This window comes from Scyliorhinus canicula, chromosome 4, assembly GCF_902713615.1.
Source record: "Scyliorhinus canicula chromosome 4, sScyCan1.1, whole genome shotgun sequence".
NCBI classification, from domain to species: domain Eukaryota; kingdom Metazoa; phylum Chordata; class Chondrichthyes; order Carcharhiniformes; family Scyliorhinidae; genus Scyliorhinus; species Scyliorhinus canicula.
In genome coordinates, this window is record NC_052149.1 from 102,840,629 (window position 1) to 102,866,193 (window position 25,565).

The window sequence follows — 25,565 nt, forward strand, 5'->3', positions numbered from 1 at the left end:
CTGCTCAGTCTGGATGGTCAAGGTCACTTACCATGTTGAGTCTCCGTTGATGATGTCCCTCAGGTGCCTATTTTTAACACCCTCCCTTCGTTCCCTTTCACCGTATCCTCTGGCTTTCTGCCAATGAGGCCTTGGGAGGGGGTCTCAGCACCCAATGGTCCAGTTGGCAATCATTTGAGAGGACACGTGAGCTCGCCCCGGATGTCAATCTCCAGTGGTGTGGTCTGCATAACTCCTTACCAAATAAGTTAAAGGTGGGAATTCTGGGCGCCCGAGAGTCCGGCTCGATCTGGGCTACTGATAATAGACCGGTACATATCTATAGGATCGATTATCTCTTGATGAGCGATTGGCGGCACAGGTCCAGACTTGCCCTGGCAGCTTGCCTAAGTTTCAGTTTGGCCAAGTCCGAATTCCCATCAGGCCATTCGCTGAAGCTGACTGCAGTGTAATTTAAAGTGTCCAATCTTCAATTTAGGATATCCAATTTTAATCCTACTCAAACTAGGCCCTGTCAGATTATCACAGTCCCTCCTTTTGATGCAATGAGCATCAGCAAACCGGATCACACAATCCTAACCAAACCATCTCAATGAGCCAGTATCCGAATCTTGGGCTTACAATACTATTTCCCGAACCCACAATGTTCAAGAAAACAACTCAATAAATAAATCACATTAGACGACCACAAAGGCAATAATAGAAAACGGATAAATACATTGCGTCAATAAGTTTGTCAAGACGATAATGAACAGCAAAACCAAATAAAAACAAGAAACATAAACAAGGGGGAGTACGTCCGTCATAGCTCTTCATCATAGAGCCTGCCATGGCGTTGGATTGCGCTCTCTGAATTCAGGCACCATATGAATTATTTCTTCCACTGGGCGAGTTTCAGTGTGAGGATGGTTAGGGACACAGCCATGAGTAAAATGCCCTATTATGGTCAGGTGTGACGGGACACAGACCTATGGGTGGATTTGAATGTTTAAACCTCAAACCCAGAGATCCTCCCACCAAGTAGTGGCTTTAATTTCACTGATGTTCTTCTTTAATTCCCCTGTTTGTTGCATCACTTGGATGTGGTAGTCACTACTGATGTATATACTGTATATATATATATATGTGTTTTACGGTAAGGCCCCTGTACTACAGGTACGGGGGTAGATCCCTGCCTGCTGGCTCCACCCAGTAGGCGGAGTATAAATGTGTGTGCTTCCCGTACAGCAGCCATTTTGTCAGCTGCTGTAGGAGGCCACACATCTCAGTGTAATAAAGCCTCAATTACATCCTACTCTCTTTGCGTAATTGATAGTGGATATGTGTGCAGTAACCAATTGAGCCCGAATTTGTCGGAAGTTTTCGGGCAGAATTGTTATCCCAGTATTAAATTTTACAAAATGTTTTCCCAAGTTTTGTCTAAACTCTTCGCTAGCATTTTATCAGTATTTTCTCTCTCTGGTGTATGTCCACCATCTCAATGAATCCTATCCTAGCAGGATGTGTGGCCTAACGCAAAAGGTAGTGTTGTGAATGTTACATGTTGCTGCCCCATACTGGTATTTTGCTAACGAGGTTGTGACACAGTATTCTCCCTCCCCCTACAGGCTACCCGGGTGAGAATTCCCCCCCTCCCCTTTCCAGATTGCGAATCTCCAAAGTACAATTTAGCTTGGTTATTGTTCTGAATCCACATGGGACAGGTTCATTTGCATACACCGGATATGGGCACAGGACCGGTTTGTCTGTGTGTTCACATTTGTCCAGACTGGGGCCTTTGAACTTCACTTCTTTCTCGACCACGTATTGTAGAGTCCCCTGACACCCCAACCACATCCCTCATTGGATTATTCCTATGTTCTTGGCTTCAATAAGTCAACCCGACCATGTCCTTTAAGATTACTGGGATCCCAGAGGCAGCACGGTGGCTCAGTGGGTTAGCCCTGTTGCCTCATGGCGCCGAGGTCCCAGATTCGATCCCGGCTCTGGGTCACTGCCCATGTGGAGTTTGTATATTCTCCCCGTGTTTGCGTGGGTTTCACCCCCCCCAACCTAAAGATGTGCAAAGCAGGTGGATTGAACACGCTAAATTGCCCCTTAATTGGAAAAAATGAATTGGGTACACTAAATTTATTTTTTAAAAAGAAGAAAAAAAAAGATTACTGGGATCCCTAACACCATCACTAGTGTGGTCCCCAGATCCCTCTATAACTGTCGTTAGACCAGACCATGGTCAGTTTCTGCAGTTGGCTGCCAGTGATATTGGAGTGTCTTTTTCCCAGGTACAAGTGTTCAATTTGTTCATCACTGACCCAGGATGGAACCTTCCTCCTGCTCATCTGGCCAAGGTTTTCTTTTAATTGCTCGACCATTCATTGCCCATATATACTACACAGGGTTCAATTCTGTTGCTGGCATCATCTTCCAAACTTCCTTGGCTGATCTGATTAATGGTTTGGGTGTGTCCTTCTAGTACCGCAACCAGAAGGCTACTGGCCCTGTTCCCAGCCATACTGGCCAAGCATTTTCATTTCAGGCCCAAGGTCAGTTTAACTTGTCTGGTTAGGTCTCTGAGATTATTGTCCAAATCAGAAAATCAAGTGTGTTAATAGTGGATATCCTTGCCCCATACGTGGTCGCTAAGTCATTCAGTCCTTCCTCTTGTGCCCCATTGACCTGGGTGTATCCGCTCCCTCGTCTGTCCCAGTCTTATTGATTAGTAACCTTCGGATCAAGTGGGGTTATAACTTCCTAGGTGGGGATGGGGGGGGGGGGGGGGGGGGGGGGGAACCAGTCTGGCAATTGTGTTCTGGTACCAATTCCTGGTGGGTGTTGTTGAATAATATCTTCCCCGTGTGTTTTGATATTAATCCGATTTGGGGCCCTGGGATAACTTCAGGACAAGTGGGGAGGGGTGTGCTAGCTGTTGGCCGTAACACATTTCTAATTACGTTATAAATGTACTTGTTCTGAATTACTTTACCGGGGCACCTCTATCCTAATTCCAGCCCTTTCTCCAGGCCATGGGCTAGGAAGGCGAGCTCCTTTCACCCATGGTTAATGTATGCCCACCAATCATTAGGGAGCAGTCATGAGGGCCGTCCTTAGGGAGCAGTAATCGGAGCTACCATTATCCTTCCTATACATAGAACATAGAAAAATACAGCACAGAACAGGCCCTTCGGCCCACTATGTTGTGATGAACTTTTGTCCTAGATTAAGAACAAATTAATCTACACCCAATCATTCTACCGTAATCCATGTACCTATCCAAGAACCGTTTAAAGGTCCCTAATGTTTCCGACTCAACTACTTCCACAGGCAGTGCATTCCATGCCCCCACTACTCTCTGGGGAAAGAACCTAGCTCTGAGGTGACCAGAACTGCACACAGTACTCCAAATGTGGCCTACCAAGGTTCTGTACAGCTGCATCATCACCTCACGACTCTTAAATTCAATTCCTCTGCTAATGAACGCAAGCACACCATAGGCTTTCTTCACAGCTCTATTCACTTGAGTGGCAACTTTCAAAGATATATGAACATAGACCCCAAGATCTCTCTGCTCCTCCACATTGCCAAGAACCCTACCGTTAACCCTGTATTCCGCATTCATATTTGTCCTTCCAAAATGGGCAACCTCACACTTTTCAGGGTTAAACTCCATCTTCCACTTCTCAGCCCAGCTCTGCATCATATCTATGTCTCTTTGCAGCCAACAACAGCCCTCCTCACTATCCACAAGTCCACCAACTTTCGTATCGTCTGCAAATTTACTGACCCACCCTTCAACTCCCTCATCCAAGTCATTAATGAAAATCACAAACAGCAGAGGACCCAGAACTGATCCCTGCGGTATGCCACTGGTAACTGGGCTCCAGGCTGAATATTTGCCATCCACCACCACTCTCTGACTTCTGTCGGTTAGACAGTTCGCTATCCAACTGGCCAAATTTGCCACTATCCCATGCCTCCTTACTTTCTGCATAAGCCTACTATGGGGAACCTTATCAAATGCCTTACTAAAATCCATGTACACTACATCCACTGCTTTACTTTCATCCACGTGCTTGGTCACCTCCTCAAAGAATTCAATAAGACTTGTTAGGCAAGACCTACCCCTCACAAATCCGTGCTGACTATCCTAATTAAGCAGAGTCTTTCCAGATGCTTAGAAATCCTATCCCTCAGTACCCTTTCCATTACTTTGCCTACCACCGAAGTAAGACTAACTGACCTGTAATTCCCAGGGGTATCCCTATTCCCTTTTTTTAAACAGGGGCACGACATTCGCCACTCTCCAATCCCCTGGTACCATCCCTGTTAACAGTGAGGACGAAAAGATCATTGCCAACGGTTCTGCAATTTCATCTCTTGCTTCCCATAGAATCCTTGGATATATCCCGTCATGCCCGGGGACTTGTCTATCCTCAAGTTTTTCAAAATGCCCAACACATCTTCCTTCCTAACAAGTATCTCCTTGAGCTTACCAGTCTGTTTCACACTGTCCTCTCCAACAATATGGCCCCTCTCATTCGTAAATACTAAAGAAAAGTACTCGTTCAAGACTTCTCCTATGTCTTCAGACTCAATTCACAACTACTCCCACTACTGTCCTTGATCAGACCTACCCTCGCTCTAGTCATTCTCATATTTCTCACATATGTGTAAAAGGCCTTGGGGTTTTCCTTGATCCTACCCGCCAAATATTTTTCATGCCCTCTCTTAGCTCTCCTAATCCCTTTCTTCAGTTCCCTCCTGGCTATCTTGTATCCCTCCAGTGCCCTGTCTGAACCTTGTTTCCTCAGCCTTACATAAGTATCCTTCTTCCTCTTAACAAGACATTCAACCTCTCTAGTCAACCACGGTTCCCTCACTCGACCATCTCTTCCCTGCCTGACAGGGACATACATATCAAGGACACGTAGTATCTGTTCCTTGAACAAGTTCCACATTACAATTGTGTCCTTCCCTGACACCCTATGTTCCCAACTTATGCACTTCAGTTCTTGTCTGACAGCATCGTATTTACCCATCCCCCAATTATAAACCTTGCCCTGTTGCACACACCTATCCCTCTTCATTACTAAAGTGAAAGTCACGGAATTGTGGTCACTATCTCCAAAATGCTCCCCCACTAACAAATCTATCACCTGCCCTGGTTCATTACCAAGTACCAAATCCAATATAGCCTCCCCTCTGGTCAGACAATCTACATACTGTGTTAGAAAAGCTTCCTGGACACACTGCACAAACACCACCCCATCCAAACTATTTGATCTAAAGAGTTTCCACTCAATATTTGGGAAGTTGAAGTCACCCATGACTACTACCCTGTGAATTCTGCACCTTTCAAAAATCTGTTTCCCAATCTGTTCCTCCACATCTCTGCTGCTATTGGGTGGCCTATAGAAAACTCCCAACAAGGTGACTGCTCCTTTCCTAGTTCTGACTTCAACCCATACTACCTCAGTAGGCAGATCCCCCTCGAACTGCCTTTCTGCAGTTGTTATACTATCTCTAATTAACAATGCAACCCTCCCCCCCCCCCACCTCTTTTACCACCCTCCCTAATCTTATTGAAACATCTATAACCAGGAACCTCCAACAACCTTTTCTGCCCCTCTTCTCTCCAAGTTTCCGTGATGGCCATCGTAGTCCCAAGTACCGATCCATGCCTTAAGTTCATCCATCTTATTCCTGATGCTTCTTGCATTGAAGTATACACACTTCAACCCATCTCCGTGCCTGCAAGTACTCTCCTTTGTCCGTGTTACCTTCCCCACTGCCTCACTACACGCTTTGACGTCCTGAACATCGGCTACCTTAGTTGCTGGACTACAAATCCGATTCCCATTCCCCAGCCAAATTAGTTTAAACCCTCCCGAAGAGTACTAGAAAACCTCCCTCCCAGGATATTGGTGCTCCTCTGGTTCGGATGCAAACCGTCCTGTTTGTACAGGTCCCACCTTCCCCAGAATGTGCTCTAATTATCCAAATACCTGAAGCCCTCCCTCTTACACCATTCCTGCAGCCACGTGTTCAACTGCACTCTCTCCCTATTCCTAGCCTCGCTATCACGTGGCACAGGCAACAAACCAGAGATGACAACTCTGTCTGTCCTGCCTTTTAACTTCCAGCCTAACTCGTGAAACTCGTTTATTACATCCACACCCCTTTTCCTACCTAAGCCTTGGTACCAATGTGCACCACAACTTCTGGCTGCTCAGGGAGGGTCCCCCTTAAGGATCCTGAAGACACGATCCGAGCCATCCCTGGCCCTGGCACCCAGGAGGCAACATATCTTCTGGGAGTCTCACTCGCAACCACAGAATCTCCTATCTATTCCCCTAACCATTGAGTCTCCTATCACTATTGTGCGCTTTTCTATTCTCCCCCGTCCCTTCTGAGCCCCAGAGCCAGACTCAGTGCCAGAGACCTGGCCGCTAGGGCCTTCCCCCAGTAGGTCATCCCCCCCAACAGCATCCAAAATGGTATATTTGTTTTGAAGGGGAACGGCCACGAGGGATCCCTGCACTGTCTGCCCGTTTGTTTTCTTTCCCCTGACTGTAACCCAGCTACTCTTGTCCTGTACCTTGGGTGTGGTTACCTCCCTGTAACTCTTCTCTATCACCCCTCTGCCTCCGGGATGATCCGAAGTCCATCCAGCTCCAGGTCCAGTTCTGGAGTCTCTGAGGAGCTGGAGTTGGGTGCACTTCCCGCAGGTATAGTCAGCGAGGACACCGGTGGTATCTCTCACCACCCACATCCTACAGGAGGAGCATGCAACTGCCCTGGCCTCCATCCCCTCTTACCTTACAGAATGTAACTGCCCTGTGGACCAACTGGAACTCCGCCCTCCGACTCTGCTCCCAGTCAGCTGCACTCTCTGTAAACTCCCGGCTCCCATCACGCTGTTTGAGGAAATGTAGGAAATGAAATGAAAGGAGCACCTCCAGGAGCAGGAGAAGACTGGAGGGGGCCAGCCAGACTTGCGGCCCTCACCGCAGCAGAGCAGAGAGCACTGGACGTGGTCGGCGGGCCCGAAGAAACGGCAGTCGCTGGGGTGGAAGTCAGCATCGTGCGAGGAACTGCAACCCCGCTGAGCTGCGGTTCCCCATGGCACCTGTGTCGCCCTCTCCCCACAACACCCACACCACCCTCAACCCACACCACCCCCACCTCCATAGCACCTCCGCTCCTTCACCCCTACATCCCCCTCCCCTCTACACCCCCTTCGCCACTTCCCAACACCCTCCCAACTCAACCCCCTCCCGACCCACAATGCAATCAAGCTTTTTGTCTTGTGTCTTGTAGGAGCTGCTGGTGATGGGACGGGCCCTTCTGGTGTCCACGACCTCAGCCACAGCTAAAATCCCAGGTGCTGAGCAGCGACAATAAAGACACTGACATGGATGGGAGCCATCAACCCGCATTCCAGGGCAACCTAACTGTCTCCAATACCCTCCATCCCGAAGACATTCACCTTGATTGGGCATGTTAGTGAAGAGGCGACTGAGGCACTATCCGATGTGCAGCACACACACATTCTCCGGTACAGCTGGTGGAGGTGGGAACTCCCGAGGGGCCGGAAGGTGGGCCGACCTCAGGGACTAGCTGCTGTCCAAACGGGTTTCGGGCTTCTGAAACGGATGGTCCCAACGATAGTGAAGATCCAGTCACAGAGCCAGGGACTACATGAGGGGTTGACAGCGAGCATCCAGCACCCGTCGGTGCAGTTGGAGGAGACTAACCGCATGCAGGAGCTGGAGGTGGATCCAAACATGCGTGGCACCCAGCCCAATGGGTGGCGTCCACGGTAGAGGCCTTGGGGGGGGGGAAGGTTTCAGCCGTGGATCAACATGCCTGGGGTGCTCTGTGCAGGCAGTGGCCAAGGCCCAGGACAGGATTGCCCTCTCACAAGCAGCCATGTGCCAGGGCCACCTGGACATTGCACCTGCTCTCCAGAGCATGGCCCAGTCACAGCGGGCCATGGCTCAGAGTGTTGACGGCATTGCCCAGGTGCTTACTGACGTGGCACAGACACAGAGTGAGGTGGCTCAGTCCCAGAGGGGATGGCGCAGTCACTGGCTGATGTGGTGGTACAGTCACAGCGTGAAGTGTCGCAGTCCCAGATGGAGGTGGGCCACTCCCTGTACTCCATGTCCACGAACATGCAGACCCTGGTCAAGACAGTAGCAGGCCTCCAGGACTGACAGCGCGAGGTAGCGAGGGAGCCTCAGGGATTAGCTCCGCTCGCACCCCAACCCATGGCGTAGTCCGAGGGAGGAGCAGGCGATAGGGCCCGTACCATTGACTCCAGCAGGAGAGGTACCGGAACAACGCAATGCCTCAGACTCCCCCATTCTTTACTCTGGTGCATCACATGGGCAGTGGGCAGAGCAGGGTGGCACCACGCCACCTAGGACACCCGAGCAGCAACAGGGCCCAACCAGGCCCGGTCACCCCAGAAGATGGCCGCCAAAGGGGACCCAATCACAAGGCGGGAATCACAACAGGCCGTCTTCACTCCTGATATACCGTCTGGGGATCCACCTAGACGTAGCGTTAGAGCCGGTAAGGCTTGAAAATTAAATATCAGCTAAGTTGGCATGGGTGTAGGGCACAGTTTAGCAATAGGGGCGAGGGCACCAACTTCTAGATGTTTTTTCACATTAGACATTCACTGAATGGGGCAGGCAAGGCCTTGTCGGCAAAAAGCCTTCCTGTAGTTTTTGATTATACTCAGAGCATAAAAAGAACCATTCTTCATATAAATTAGTATCAAGTTTGGAAGAACTGTGTTACTGTTCAAGTTTGATGGGGATTTTGAAAAGAGGTTGTAATTTAAACATTTATATATAAGTAAAATATTTCTAGTACTATGTTTAGCACTACATTGTAGTACCTTAATATTCTGAGTACCTTTGCTGTGATGGTTAACAAACAAGGAACGATGCAAATGAAAACAAAATGTTGAAAACACTCATCAGTTCAGATAGCATCTGGGCCAGGAACAGAGAAATGAATGTTTAAGCGCCGAACCTTCAGTATTTCACTAACGTTTCTATTCTCTTCACAGATTTTGCCTGATCGGTCAAGTGTTTCTAGCATTTTTCAGTTTCAAATTTCCAATATTTGCAGTATTTTACTTCTTGCTTACAAGTGAAGAACTAGTCCTCAGCTTCCATAAAGAAATGCATTTATTGTAACTTTGTGCGAATGTCTTACAATTTTTTTAATGTGACATTGTTCCTTAATTGTTGTTATCTATTCTGAATCAAATGATCTAATTTCGCTTCTTTTCATTTTGTTTTCTTAATATTTATGGTATAATGAATCCTAGAAACATGCTATTCTACAAAGTATTAATTAACAGACATTTTATTTACTAACAGACTTAATGCAGAACAATTGAATGCAGCATTTCCATCATATGAAATATGTATCTATGTATATAGCATAAATTGTTAAAGCATTCTGTGTAATAGATCGATAGTAAATGATATTTAGTATGCACAATTAATTGAGAAAGATAATAAAATACACTTTCAATGCAGCACTTAAAGTTATTAAAATATAAATCTTACAAATCTGAAACTAAAATGTTTAAATGGTAGGTAGATATCACAGAAAATTATTTAGTATTAAAACTTACAATGATTAACCTGCTAGTGTTTTAAATCAAACTCACTACCAAAAAAGCCATCCATTAAAAATATTCTGTTGTGGTATCATTATAAGAGAGCACAGAAATGTGGCACATCACAGCATCTGCTGTTTAAAGTTGGCTCAGAGATTTCATTGTCGCCGATAGTTTCATCTAATTCTACTTCAAGATCTCTCGCGTTGAGCATCCGGCCTTCCACGTACCAGCAAGGTTCAGCAGAGCTGAAGATAAACTGGGGGGGCCCTGATACTCCGCACTGGACGGCTGCAGGCAACCAAGCGCTTGGAGGAATCAGTGGATTGGATGAAGAGAACACAGCAGACTGACCGTTACATATTGGGCAGTAAATAAACTTTATCCAGCCACCAGGAGAGGAAGACAAGAATACTGACAGACAGTTCTCACAAAAGATATGAGAACATTCCAGGATTCTGGGTTTTCTTGTCATGTCATCATAATTATAGGAGCAGAGAGGACATTGTCCAGGTCTCGAAGCAGTTTCCTCATCTTCTAATAATTCATCTTCAATCACATTGTGGCTCAAAGCAGGACCTTCTTCATCCAATTGAATAGCCTGCACGAGAGTTGCCACAATTTTTGTGTTAACAGCATCGTTTCTATGTGCCAGTGTCCTGCACAAAGGACAAATAACATCTTCGTCATGACTCAGTGCAAGAGTTCGAAGACAATCTTCACAGAAAGTATGCAGGCATGGAAGGACTTTGGGCAGATGGATTTCCAAATCATACTCCGTAAAACAAATAGGACATGTCAAATCTTCTGCAGAAAGAGACTGCCTGCTATCAGATGACATGATGCTACATGTAGCACATACAAGCAATAGACTGTTTAAACCTTTCTATTTCTGAAAAGTTGCAGTTGATTGCTAATAGCAGGAGGAATGTTTCATTCCCATGTGATATTTTGGCCGCCAATATCAAGTTTTAGTTTGCAAACTGGAAGCACAGCAAGATTTTTGGCACAAGGATAGCTGTGATAATATGAGCTCGGCCTTGGAAAAGTGTCAAGTTTCAGTAAAGAAAGGACAGCCTGGTATTTAGCCTACATGATTACGGTAGCACAGTGGTTAGAACTGTTGCTTCACAGTTCCAGGATCCCAGGTTCAATCCCTGGCTTGGGTCACTGTGTAGAGTCTGCACATTCTCCCCGTGTCTGCGTGGGTTTCCTCCGTGCTCCGGTTTCCTTCCACAACCCAAAGATGTGCAGGTTAGGAGAATTGGCCATGATAAATTGTCTTCATATCCAAAAAGGTTAGGTGGGATTACTGGGATGGAGTGGGGGCATGGGCCTAGGTTGGGTTACAGGGTTAGGATGGACGTGTGGGCTTAATGAGGGTGCTTTTTCCAAGGACCGGTGCAGACTCAATGGCCCGAATGGCCTCCTTCTGCACTGTACATTCTATGTAAATCTGACTTCTTTTTCAGAATTAACTTCTCTCTTTTTCTTCTGATTTTTTTTCTTCCTTTTGATTTATTTTAGTTTTCCCGTTCTTGTCCACAGATATTTTAAAAATATGATCTGATCATCACCACATTGCTGTTGATGGGAGCCTTTCATCATTCTTCCTGCCAAAATTGATCACATCACACTTGTTTGCATTAAATTTCATCTGCCACACCTCCCTGCTTTCCCTCCTCTTCGTTCTTTCCATAATCTCGCCCGTCTGTTCTGCTTCTTCGCTTTCTACGCCACTCTCATACCTGTAGTTCCCCCACACCCCATGTTCACCTTCTCCACTCGTGGGCGGGATTCTCTCTCCGTTCATGGCCGTGGAATTTTCCGGTCATGTGGCAGTGAACGGGAGAGTGGGAATGAATGGGAGATTTGGCGGAGGGCCAAATGCTCCATCCTTGCCAGCAGCTGTGACGGGGCAGACTCGCAACGGAGAATCCTCTGTTAACTCCTGTCCTGCACCCATTCCTCTCTGCTGTATTGCTATAATGATATAAAAACACTAATCACTCATAAGAGATTATGTAAATAGAGTGTGGGCTCATTTATTTCTAGAGGACACATGGTAATATTTATGCAAATGTAGAAAGCTTGAAGAAATCACCAGCAAAGCTGTTTGTGTGTGTGTGCTCTGCACAAAAGCAAAGGGCATGATTCGCCCAAAAAATGATTAAGGGCGGGATTCCCTAGTCCCCCAGCCGCATGTTTCTCGATAGTGCACCTTTCATTGGCGATGGGATTCTCTACTCCTGCCGCTTGTCAATGGGATTTCCCATTGAAACCCACCCTACGCTGCAGGGAAACCCTCAGGCAGGAGTGCATTGCCGGAAGGAACAGAGAATCGTAATGGCTGGAGAATTTCAGCCTTAATAATAATAATCGCTTATTTTCACAAGTAGGCTTCCATTAAGTTACTGTGAAAAGCTCCAAGTCGCCACATTCTGGTGCCTGTTTGGGGAGGCCAGTACGGGAATTGAACCCCCGCTGCTGGCATTGTTCTGCATTACAAGCCAGCTGTTTAGCCCACTGTGCTGAACGAGTGTCATTTTGGGTGGGAAAACTGGTGAGAATCCCACCAGCTGTTCTGGCACAATTCTCATCACAGTTCTTCCACACTTACAGCGCCGGCCCTAGGGTTGCTGGCGCCCCGGGCAAGCTGAACTTCGGCGCCCTTGGGGCCGAGGGGTGAGGGGGGGGGGCCGTGGGGGGGCGGGGCCGAGGGGCGGGGGGGCTGAGGGGCGGGGCCGAGGGGCGGGGGAGGCGGACCCGAGGGGGGGGGCGGACCCGGGGTGGGGGGGCGGACCCGAGGGGGGGCGGGGGGAGCGGACCGGGGTGGGCGCCTTGGGGAAGGGCGGCCACCGCGCATGCGCTGGTTGGCACCGGCCCAACTGCGCATGCGCGGGACCCGAGTCTCTGGCGCCCCCCAGCACATGGCGCCCCGGGCAACTGCCCGAGTTGCCGGTGCCTTGAGCCGGCCCTGCACACTTAGACATTCTTTTTGAAGCTTGGTGGGATGTGCAGGACGTAAAAATGCCTAGATGGCTCCTCGGAGATCAGAAAAGGCACCTGATCTCCAGACAACCCTTCAGCATGCACCCTACTCAGCAGCAGAATCCCTCCCCCCCACCCAAGGGACTGCAAGTGACCGACACCCAGCTACGGGTTGCCCCTTTAAATCCTGCCCTTTAAACCCCCTCCCATTCATGCCACTTCTCAATTTATCCCACCCTTTCAGGCCCCACCCCAGGCCCTGCCAGGTTGGCATTGGCAGCGTGCCAGTGGCTGTCTCCAATTACCCTTGGGCTCCGGTGGCTTCTGAACCCCCTGGCGTAGTAATCATGCCTGGGTCTCTGTTGCTGGAGACAAGTAGTGATTCCTGCTGACCTCACACTACGGGGTTGGTCAATCCCTGGAGCCAGGAAACTCCCGGTTTAGCCCAGAAATTCATATTTAAATGGATTCAAATACTTATTTAAATATACAAATCAGGTTCATGCCCAGTAAGCGTTGCGTCGGTGTTGCGGGCGGGAGCATCACGCTCTGTTTGGCTCCCAGCTCAAATCCTGTTTAGGGGCTGGGTTCAACATGAGGGGAGAATGGGCCCCAAAAGTGAAACTAAGACTTCATCACATGACACACTTCCCTTCTCGGGATGTTGCGCTGCTATCCTTTAAAAGGTACAGTCCAACACTCTTCCGTTCTTTTCCTCAGTAAGAAGTCTTACAACACCAGGTTAAAGTCCAACAGGTTTGTTTCAAACACGAGCTTTCGGAGCACTGCTCCTTTCTCAGGTGAATGGAGAGGTATGTTCCAGAAACATTTATTTCGACAAAGTCAGAGATGCCGGACAATGCTTGGAATGCGAGCATTAGCAGGTAATCAAATCGTTACAGATCCAGAGAGAGGGATAATCCCAGGTTAAAGAGGTGTGAATTGTCTCAAGCCAGGACAGTTGGTAGGATTTTGCAAGCCCAGGCCAGATGGTGGGGGGTGAATGTAATGCGACATGAATCCAAGATCCCGGTTGAGGCCGCACTCGTGTGTAGAACTTAGCTATAAGTTTTTGAACGGCAATTCTGCGTTGTCGCGTGTCCTGAAGGCCGCCTTGGAGAATGCTTACCGGAGATCAGAGGCTGAGTGCCCTTGACTGCTGAAGTGTTCCCCGACTGGAAGGGAACATTCCTGCCTGGTGATTGTCGCACGATGCCCGTTCATTCGTTGTCACAGTGTCTGCATGGTCTCGCCAATGTACCACGCTTCGGGACATCCTTTCCTGAAGCTTGAGAAACTCGGCATCACCACCAGCAGCAACCAAGCCTCCCCCAGTATCACAGTTGAAAACAATACAGGGAAATCTATTGTCAACTTGTCGGACTACACCCTTCAACCAGACGAAATCGAAGTCCTCAGCAGAGGGCTCAATTTCTGCACCACCACCAAAATGGACCCCATCAGTCTCGCGGCAGACACGGAGGAATTCATCAGGTGAATGAGGCTCCGGGAATTCTTCCACAGACCCCAAGAGGCCGACAGCGAACCCAAGGAGAAAACCAATGAACCGGAACAGCAGACCGAGAGATCTGCGGTGCGGCAACCGAAGAGGAAAGAGTCGAATTGTACCCCTCCAGAAGGCCGCTGCCCGAGACTCGACATGTATGCTCAAGCCATCAGAAGTCGTGTCAATGCCAGATTCATCAGTCGCATTCACAAGGCAGCCCCGAACGTCACCCAAGCACAACGCAACGCCATCCGCGCTCTCAAGACCAATCGCAACATCGTCATCAAACCGGCAAAGGGGGCCACCGTCATACTGAACAGAACGGACTACTGCAAAGAAGTATACCAACAACTCAACAAAAAGGAACACTACAGACAGTTACCCGCAGATCCAACCAAGGAACACATCCGCCAACTCAACAGACTGATCAGGACATTGGATCCAGACCTTCAGAGCACCCTACATGCTCTCATCCCACGTAATCCCCGCATTGGAGATCTCTACTGCCTCCCGAAAATACACAAGGCCAACACACCAGGCCGTCCTATCGTTTCAGGCAATGGGACCCTGTGTGAGAACCTCCCTGGCCACATCGAGGGTACAAGGTACACCCAGTTTCTATCGCGACACAATGGACTTCCTACAGAAACTCAGCGCCCATGGACCAGTTGAATCAGGAACATTCCTCGTCACAATGGATGTCTCGGCACTCTACACCAGCATCCCCCATGACAACGGCATTGCTGCAACAGCCTCAGTCCTCAACACCGACAACTGCCAATCTCCAGACGCAATTCTGCAACTCATCCGCTTCATTCTAGATCACAGCGGCTTCACCTTCGACAACAAGTTCTTCATCCAGACGCACGGAACAGCCATGGGGACCAAATTCGCACCTCAATATGCCAACATCTTCATGCACAAGTTTGAACAAGACTTCCTCACCGCACAGAACCTTCAACCGATGTTATACACCAAGTACATCGATGACATTTTTTTCCTTTGGACCCACAGCGAAGAATCACTGAAACGACTACACGATGAGATCAATAAATTCCATCCCACCATCAGACTCACCATGGACTATTCGCCAAATTCAGTTGCATTCTTGGACACACTCATCTCCATCAAGGACGGTCACCTCAGCACTTCGCTTTACCGCAAGCCCGCAGATAACCACACGATGCTCCACTTCTCTAGCTTTCACCCAAAACACATTAAAGAAGCCATCCCCGATGGACAAGCCCTCCGTATACACAGGATCTGCTCAGATGAGGAGGAGCGTAACAGACATCTACAGATACTGAAAGATGCCCTCGTACGAACGGGATATGGCGCTCGACTCAGCGATCAACAGTTCCAACGCGCCACAGCAAAAAATCGCACCGACCTCCTCAGAAGACTGAGGGGCTGGTTTAGCTCACTCAGCTAAATCGCTGGCTTTTAAAGCAGACCAAGCAGGCCAGCAGCACGGTTCGATTCCCGTACCAGCCTCCCCTGACAGGCACCGGAATGTGGCGACTAGGGGCTTTTCACAGTAACGTCATTGAAGCCTACTCGTGACAATAAGCGATTTTCATTTCATTTCAAGACACACACGGGACACAACTGACAGAGTACCCTTCGTAGTCCAGTACTTTCCCGGGGCGGAGAAATTACGACATCTTCTGCGCAGCCTTCAACACATCATCAATGAAGATGAACATCTTGCCAAGGTCATCCCCACACCCCCACTACTGGCCTTCAAACAACCGCGCAACTCAAACAAACTATTGGTTGCAGAAAATTACCAAGCCTTCAGAACAGCGACCGCGACACCACACAACCCTGCCAGGGCAATCTCTGCAAGACATGCCAGATCATCGACATGGGTACCACCATTACACGTGGTAACACCACCCACCAGGTACGCGGCACATACTCGTGCGACTCGACCAATGTAGTCTACCTCATACGCTGCAGGAAAGGATGTCCTGAAGCGTGGTACATTGGCGTGACCATGCAGACACTGCGACAACGAATGAACGGGCATCGTGCGACAATCACCAGGCAGGAATGTTCCCTTTCAGTTGGGGAACACTTCAGCAGTCAAGGGCATTCAGCCTCTGATCTCCAGGCAAGCGTTCTCCAAGGCGGCCTTCAGGACACGCGACAACGCAGAATTGCCGAGCAAAAACTTATAGCTAAATTCTGCACGCATGAGTGTGGCCTCAACAGGGATCTTGGATTCATGTCGCATTACATTCACCCCCCACCATCTGACCTGGGCTTGCAAAATCCTACCAACTGTCCTGGCTTGAGACAATTCACACCTCTTTAACCTGGGATTATCCCTCTCTCTGGATCTGTAACGATTTGATTACCTGCTAATGCTCACATTCCAAGCATTGTCCGGCATCTCTGTCTTTGTCTATATAAATGTTTCTGGAACATACCTCTCCATTCACCTGAGGAAGGAGCAGTGCTCCAAAAGCTCGTGTTTGAAACAAACCTGTTGGACTTTAACCTGGTGTTATAAGACTTCTTACTGTGCTCACCCCAGTCCAACGCCGGGATCTCCACATCATGGCTTCTTTTCCTCACCATCCCTAATTTTCTCTTCTGCTCACCCTAACCCGCAGCCTATGTGCCTTCTCCTTACGCTCTGCATCCTTTCCCTGACCTTTCCTCTCTCTCTCTTCCCCCACCCCACCTCACTGTCTCTGCTCCTTTTCCTTCCTCATCACCTCTTCTTCGCCTACTCCAATTTGGCTTAATTATCTCCCTTGAAAGTGTCTGTGCTCATGTTTCGCCATGGGTATTACCATCAACAACGCTGTCTATGTTGTGCATGTCCCATTGAAAAACTCGATATAAGTGTTCCCACTTTCTCATTTTTAAATATTTGCTTAATTAGAAGTGCAGTGAGTATTGTGCTAGTCGAACTTCCCCTGTTAATTAGATCACTGACCTGTGATGCTCCAGCTTCAACACAAGAAAGCATGGAGTTTACAGCTTGCAATTGCTGGCTTGGCCACCAGGTGGCACTTGTCCTGTCGCTCTCCGGTTGCTCAAAATGTTTTCCTGGCCTTTCTTGTCTCAGGAACCAGAATTTCTAATGTTCAAGATAAATAAGTAAACACATTTTTAAGAAAACAAAATATATTTGTATTTCACAATAACACAATAATCTATTGAATTGCATTTGGTGTCGTTCAATTATATCATTAAAGTTTTCACACCTGCTTCCAGTGATTTGAGTTTGAGTTTGTGCTCAGAGCTGTCGGATTCTGTTTGCTGAATGTCGTCCTGGGTATGTGAACGACCCCCAATTTTTCAGGTATACCAGTACTACGTATCCCCTGTATTGCTGGCCAATTTTTCTTTAGCTGCAAAACAACTTGCGGAAAGAAACTAAAAGGGAAATTTCACAAGTTATTTTCAGTTAGTTTTTTTAATGGTTGGTTTTTCATTTTCATACATAGCAAGGTCGTATAGTGACACATCTATTACATAGTGATAAATCAATCCTAGTCTACTGCAAATTTACACCCCCCTCCCCTAAAAGGGTGTGGTCAGCATATATATCTCCTTATTCCCCACCCCTTCTTCTCTTTCTGGTGCTTCTCTGGTCCTTCTGTGCTCCTCCCCTCCCCTCTGCTTTATTGGCTGTCAGCTATAAACAGGTCCTGGAACAGGTTGGTGAATGGCTTCCACGTCTTGTGGAATCCCTCTTCCGACCCCCGGATGGCAATCTTTTACGGATTTTTAACATATAAATAGATAATCTACATGCAAGTGTGTGAAACATGTGATAACTTTTCATCTTTATAATTTCGTAAATGATTAAACTGAGGGGAGTATGGATAATTTTACCTTTGGACAGTGGCATAAAGTAAGGGATACTGAGTTGGCCATCCAATATACGCCATGCCTTATTACCATTCCATTGATGTCAGTAGAAAGAAAACTCAGTATATAGCAAAAAAGCAGATTCGGTATTCCCATTTTATATGTCCCATACCTGGTGTAAGGTGCCAAGTGTAATTTTCCAGCACAAATGAGCAGCTGTCAGTGGTATGTTTTGGGGTATTTAAAGGTGAGGGGCCATCTGGCAACAACACAGTATGGCAGGATCGCCCTTAAGAGCATTTGGCAAAGTGTGGCATCAAGGAGCCCTAATTGAAGCCAAAGAGAATCAGGGGGGATATTCTCCACTAGTTGGAGTCGTATGGGCCAATTATTTAAGCCTCAGGACATTGCTGCAGGAATACCTCAGGGTAGCATCCCAGGCCAAGCCATCGTCATATGTTTCATCAATGAACTACCCTTCATCATAAGATCTGAAATGGAGATGTTCACTGATGATTGCACAGTGGTCAGTTCTATTTGTGACTCCTCAGTACTGAAGCAGTCTGTGCCTGTATTCATAAAGACCTGGACAACATTCAGGTTTAGGCTGACACATGGCAAGTAACATTTACACTCCATCGATGCCAGGCACCTCCAGCCACCTCCAATCTATTTCCCTTTGACATTTAACAGCATTGACATAATTCAATCCACCATTGTTTTTTTTTTTTCTTTTTATAAATTTCGAGTACCCAATTATTTTTTCCAATTAAGGGGCAATTTAGCGTGGCCAATCGGCCTACCCTGCACATCTTTTGGATTGTGGGGGTCAAACCCACGCAGACACGGGGAGAATGTGCAAACTCCACATGGACAGTGACCCAGGGCCGGGATTCAAACCCAGGTCCTCAGCGCCGTAGGCAGCAATGCTAACCACTATGCCACCGTGCTGCCCTCAATCCACCATCGTTCACAGTCTTCATTGGCCAGAAACATTAATGGGCCAGCCACATAAACTGTGGCTACAAGAGCAAGAGCAGGTGGCTATTCTGTTGCAGGTGACTCATCTCCTGACCCCCCCCCCCCCAAAATCTATCAATCATCCACAATGCACAGGTCAGGAGTGTGACAGAATACTCTCTATTTGCCACCCCACGCCCGATCCATCATGCCAGTCAGCTCATCATGGCATCTACTTGATTTCCAAAACTCTCTATTTATCACCACCATTTAATAAAGCCCAACCTTAAAATGATTAGTCTTGACATTATATCCTGAAGTTAGCACAGGCTGGTTGAGTACCTAAAGTCAGTGCTCATTCTATTACAAACTCCAAAGGAATGTGCTGTTTGATATCATATGCCAGTCATTAGGATGTGTAGCATACCTGCCTGCCATCGCACTAGCACATGAAATTCATACACCACATTACATATTTGTGTGCTAGTCAGAATTTCTTTGTGGCTGGAGAGCAGAATCCTGGTAGTGGAAAACATCACTCGTGTTGCTACAGCATAGTAACAGCCATTGCATTAGCAACCAATTGAAGATTATCAGACAGGTTCACAATGTGGCAGAGTTATTCTTGTTAAAAGCTTCATATATCCATACACAGGGACCTGTCCTCTGCAGGAAAAAGGAACATGTCCAGGCATTGCACTTTTTTTGAATTAAACAAAAGCTTTGGGAACACGAATTTCCATGAGATCAATCAGAGACGGCTTGCCATCCTATCAGCACTCTTTTCCCATGCAGTATAAATTGTTGCACCCTGTGAAATTTGGTATTCTAGTATCTACCCTGATGAGCGCAAGGCAAATACTTCGACAACATGTCTCTTTCTCTGCAACACTCAAGCTCTGCTCATTAAGTTAAGTGGTATCAGTTGTGGAACATGGAACAACTGCCCACTCTTGTCAGTCTGTGTCAGCATAATGTAAACCCAGGCCAGGTATTGCACAGCCAAAATGCAGCCTTAGACTCTCTCTACCCAGCCCCAATAATTTGCCTTAATCCCAGCCTAAGAAGGCAATTTCCTATTACACTGTCACATTTACAATTCTCTCATCAGCTACTTTCATGCTTCTCTGAGTAAAAGATTATTTATTTGTGCCAAGCCTAGGTGAGTTTCATATGCTTTACATTCCCTAGAACTTGAGTTGGCTGTCCACTATGTTTTATTCAGCGACTCCAATAGAAAAAGGGGACTTTATTCCATTGAAATGATCTGGATTCAAAGCCAGGTTTGGATGGTAAAAGGAGAGCATCTTAATATAATCCACCACCTCTAGACGCTAGACTTCATCATTAACCCCATATCAAAAGTCAAACTTAACTCCGCTTAAAAAAGTAAAAAACGCACAGTGGAAACTTGTATATCAAATCTCTTTACTTTGCACACCATCGAGAAAGCGTCCATCCATTACTGCCAATTAATTTGTCTTCTTTCAATATTTTCTCACTGTATGCAAAGTTGCTTATTAGGGGTGTTCACAATGGAACAGGGAAAAGTCTTGAGAAGTTCAAACTTATTTCTTTGGATCTATCTTGCATTATAGCAATAAAGATTGTAGTATTAACAGTTGTCATTTGCAAAAGTAATATGGATCAAAAAATCTGCATGCTTCTGTCATCTTTCTGTATATTATTCAGAAACAAAATCATTTTGAGAGTGGTACAGGATACAAAATACTACAAAATTGAGTTTCCTAAGGATTAATTGAAAGTCCAGTTGAGAGAGTTCATTATAAGTTGTTTGCATAGGCACCAATTGCTGGCTGATGGGTTTTGTATTAAGGCAATACTGTAATATTCATTTAAAATCCTTTATGCCAGTTTATTACATTCCTATTCAATATGGGCCATCTTTTCACAGCAGCAAGCAGTCAAGTATAAAGTCATTGATTGCATTCTGTTCCTAGACAAACACTCATATTTGTATTGGCTTTGGCAGTGATTTCTTGAGTAATCACATTAGACCGCTTGGAATATTTAAACGAAATGGCCCTGCGGAGTTTCCGATAACGTTTGAGCTCTTTCTTTTTGAATCTGTTGAAATGAGCCATCAGCAAACTGAAAGTCAAATTGAGAATAATGCTTGCGGAAAATAATCCTGGGCCAATAAGACAAAAGTAAAGGACTTCTCTCAATTTGAGTTGTCTTTTGCTCCGACAAAGGGAAAACAGTTTATCTGCAGCTTCCACGACAAGAACTCCTTGCAAAGGACCTGGAAATGTGCAAGTGACATTAGCAGCATCTGATAAGGATAAAGAAAAGAGTGGTTGATTAGAAGGTGCTGTAACTAGTTCATTCAAATACACAAACTTGGATTTATTAGCAAATCTAAATTCCAATTCCCCCATGGGGAGGTGGTGGCATAATGGTATTGTCACTGGGCTAGAAATCCATGACCCAGGATCATGCTCTGGTTCGAATCCTGCCATGGAAGATGGTGAGATTTGGATTGTATAAAAATCTAGAATTGAAGGTCTAATGATGACCATTGTTGATTGTTTAAAAACCCATCAGGTTCAATGCTGTCCTTTAGGGAAGCAAATCTGCTGTCCTTTCCTGGTCTGGCTTACATGTGGTTGGCTCTTAGCTGCTCCCTGAAATAGCCCAGCAAGGCCACTCAATTAGAGATGGGCAACAAATGCTGGCCTTGCTCACAACCCCATGAGATAATTCATTTTAAACGATTTCTGAAATTAGATTTACTTGGCATGCCGGCAGTTTAAAGGAAGATCTAGATACTACAATTCACACTTTGTGACTGAAAATGCCATCAAAACTATCAGCCAAAACCAAGTCTAATCCTATCCCTGACACATTGAAAAAAGCACCCAAAGATGTTCAATTTGGTTCAATTTAAATTAGTCCAGGAGCTCACCGTTCAACCCAAAGGGTTAAAGTTCAAAAGCCCATTTTGGAAAGTTGTGAAATCGGATTGAATTCAATGAATCTGGAAATCTGTGGGACAACGCCAGAAACAAAAAATAAGAATGTAAGCAGTTGCATTGATGTAAAAATACAATTGTCCTTCAGTCAGGGAGCCTTCTACCTAACAGCTCATACGTCATGTAATGATGACCTTTATTGTCACAAATAGGCTTACATTAACACTGCAATGAAGTTACTGTGAAAATCCCCCAGTCGCCACACTCCGGCACCTGTTGGAGAATTCAGAATGTCCAATTCATCTAACAGCACGTCTTTCGGGAGGAAACCGGAGCACCCAGAGAAAGCCCATGCAGACACGGGGAGAACATGTTAGACTCCGCACAGACAGTGACCCAAGTGGGAATCAAACCCGGGACTTGGCACTGCAAAGCAACGATACTAACCACTGTGCTACCATGCCATCCTGTATATCCCCAAACTACAGCATGTGGTGAACTCCGACATGGCTCAGCAACTTACTCAGTCATTGGTTCCAAAGGAGGTTCATCACCATCTTCTCAGTGTAACTAAGAATGGGCTTATCACCTTCGCCCATATATCCCAAGAACAAATAAAAAATATATAATGTTGCCAGTTTCCAAGGTTCTATGGAACAGGTCAAAGTGGTTAAGATATCACTTCAATGCTCACAAAATCAGAGGAAATCTTAGGAGATGGCTCCTAAATCAAAGTGCCTGAAGACACAAGGTGTGGCCAGCTTTGGGGATTTTAAGGATGGTTTAGGTCCCCAGGGGTTTTGGGGGTTGTCACCAACCATTCATTTTTATATTTTAAGCAAGCTCTTCAGGACAGTAACAAAGAGAAAAATGAATTAGTAAGTAGCTGCAGGAAGCAAGCATCATCACCATTTCTACTCTTAATCACGTGTATGCAATCACAGTCATTTATGGTTAAACTCACTCATATGTTTTAACATGCCTCATAAACGGGTTGCTGACCAAATTCAGTGATCTCGCCCCAGGCATTTCCATGATGCTGATTCATTTAGCTTTATTTCTATTAAATAATTGATTGATAAGCCTTTTCTTTCCACCCGAAAAACCGGATAATCTCCCGAATAAACTGTTTCATCCAATGGTATTGACAGAATTTAAGAGTCTTACTGTAAATCTCTAAGGTTTGACCATTGGTGTAAAATTAGGCTAATTGAGTGGTGGAAGTAGCCTTCCGTGTCCAGTGGGTACCACAGGGGACTGGGGTGTCCCTTTTAATCATGTTTTGATTTGTTGTTTTAAAGTTTTTTTTGAGATTTGCATTTTGTTTAAGGCCGCATCCCTTTAAGAGGGCTGTCCCTTTAATTTATCCCTCAGTTCATTTGATTTAGTTTAATTGGTTATCTGTTTCACCCCAAAATAGGAGTGTTGGAAGCAATATAATCGGCCTCTGTAGCTTCACAGGAAATGAGGAAGGGGGAACATAGGACATTGAATAGGCAATTCAGCCTTTCAAGCCTGTTCATAGAAACAGACTGATCAATATATCCTTCCTGGGTGAGGTACCTATGACACACTGCAATATTCTAAATTAGGTCTACCCAGAGCGTTGTATCAATGCAACTGGAAGAGGGGAATCATTTTGAGTTCCAACTCCAGATTGTAGCTAATCCCACCTGTTGAAAGTGTGCCTGGACTCTATGATTAGATTCAGTTTTGATATCTTCCCATAGCAAAATAAGATCATCTCCAGGCTGGGCATGAAGAATAGCCACTGGGACCAAGTATTGGGGTCCTATTGTCATCTGGGGAACCGGACTGCAGTGAGAGCCCATGCATTCAACAGTGATGGAAGGAGGAATAAATCGGAAGTCCAGTTCATATGTTCGGTAAATACATAGATCAGAATGTACATGTGTGCTACACATTGATCAAATCTAACAGGAATGTAAAAGAAGAATTATATCACTGGATTCAGTACTTGGGGTTGATTATAACATGTATTCCATGCATGTCCATCTGGCTGAAGATTATATCTCACGTCATAAGGTTAGAAACTCTTCAGTCGAGTAATATACTTCGGCAGCATTGCATTGTACTGTGCAACTTTATACAGAGGCGGACAAGTGTCCTGAACACAGTCATCCTCAAACAGATTATTTCAGCCACAAATATGGAGTGAAATCAGAGGCAGGAGTTGGGCTATGTGGCTGGAGCCTAGCTTCGAAGTCAGATTCGGCTGGTAAGACCTTTGGCTCTGGCTAATATACGGGGCTGTTAAGGGAAATGGGTTTGTGCAGCTTCAAGGCAAAGTCCCTTACAACTGATTGAGACTGAAATAGCCTTTCACCCAGCAATAACAAGACAAGAAAGTAAAAGCTGTACCTGGGATGATTCTTCTGTTTAACTTCATCCAGCTAGTTAGGATTTGAGTGTTGCAATTGCATGTCCAGGGGTTCCCAGAGAGACGCACAGAGCGTAAGTGCGGCAGCGCCTCCAGCATGGCGGCATCAATGAATGTCAAACCATTCCCGCTTATGTCAATTTCCTGCAGCTTGTGGTTTGCCGAGAACGCGCGGCTGTCAATGAAGCTCAGCTCCTTGTTCCTGCTGGCCTTCAGCACGATGATATTGGTCAGGTACCTGAAGGTCAGGTGAGTGATCTCCCGCAGCTGATTGTGACTCAGGTCCAGGTACACCAGGACCTGCAGGTTGAGCAAGGAGCTGGGCGGGATCTCGGCCAGGGAGTTGGAGCGGAAATCCAGGTGCAGCAGGCCACCCAGGTAGTTGAGGTCGAGGGCGGGGAGGCTGGAAATGTTGTTGTCGGCGAGAATCAGCTGCCGGGTGCTGAGTGGGATTGCTGCTGGGAAGTGCCGGAGCTGCCTACCTGTGCAGTTGGTGAGAAACTGGCTGCAGTTACATTCGGGGGCACAGCCAGCAGCCGCCAACACTCTAGCTACCAACACCACACTCAGCAGTCTTAAGCATCTCGTGCAAAAAGGTAGCAGGATGGGCGGCCCATCCATACTCCGGGTCGAGGGACGGGAGGGAAATCCTTTTATCCAAATCTTTTCACCCAAGACATTTCCTGCCAGCCAAAATGCTCACCTTCGAAGTTGTTGCTGGTTGAAGATTTGGCACATTTAAACTCCATGCTAAGTTTGCCTTGTTGAATGAAGAGTGTAGCCTTGAAAGTTACAACAGCTCCTACATTGCTTCCAGGCACCAACACCTGGTCCTGCAAGAATCCGCCTCCCGCCACTTGCACACCAGTGCAGAAGCCACGTTAAACTGGGCACTGTGCATGCATTGCAAATTATCATTTGTCCGTGTGCCAGGAACCACTCAGAAGAGACTTTTTGATTTCCTTGCTATTTTTAGCGGTGGCGATTATTTATTAAAGTGCACGCCTTAAATTCCTATCGGTGCTATGCTAATCCGTTATAAGCAGCCTGGTAAATAAAACACTCGGGATGAACTATTACTGATCGTCCTGTATCACTGCACTTTTCGTCTCAGCGTCGCATTTAATGGAGCCATCAGGTGTCCTTCAGCTTTTTGATAAATCCCCTTATCTAATGAGCCACTTTAGCGATGCATATTATCTGCATTGTTTGCCCTTTAATGTGCTGAAGATGATATTTCACACCAGTGAAAACCAAGCCAAAGATTAAGGACTTATGAAATATTAAGAAGCCAGT

The 25,565-nt window shown here is 46.5% G+C and overlaps 1 protein-coding gene and 1 long non-coding RNA gene across 3 annotated transcripts; one reads left to right on the forward strand and one right to left on the reverse strand.

Moving 5' to 3' along the window:
• Nucleotides 1-7,324: 7,324 nt before the first annotated feature.
• LOC119964863 lies at nucleotides 7,325-10,441 on the forward strand. Its single transcript, XR_005460383.1, has 2 exons — nucleotides 7,325-7,570; nucleotides 9,083-10,441. It is a non-coding gene; the product is annotated as an uncharacterized LOC119964863 (long non-coding RNA).
• Nucleotides 10,442-17,450: 7,009 nt separating this feature from the next.
• On the reverse strand, nucleotides 17,451-25,196 carry LOC119964864 (leucine-rich repeat-containing protein 52-like). Of its 2 annotated transcripts, none has more exons than XM_038794932.1 (3): nucleotides 24,251-25,196; nucleotides 20,335-21,228; nucleotides 17,451-17,534 (listed from the first exon to the last, which is right to left on the reverse strand). In XM_038794932.1, exons 1-2 carry the CDS (start codon nucleotides 24,888-24,890, stop codon nucleotides 20,870-20,872), a joined length of 999 nt encoding a protein of 332 aa, XP_038650860.1. In that variant the 5' UTR covers nucleotides 24,891-25,196; the 3' UTR covers nucleotides 17,451-17,534; nucleotides 20,335-20,869. The 2 variants fall into 2 exon arrangements, with proteins under 2 accessions (XP_038650860.1, XP_038650861.1); XM_038794933.1 differs by having other exon boundaries at nucleotides 17,491-17,534; nucleotides 20,374-21,228.
• Between the last annotated feature and the right edge of the window lie 369 nt (nucleotides 25,197-25,565).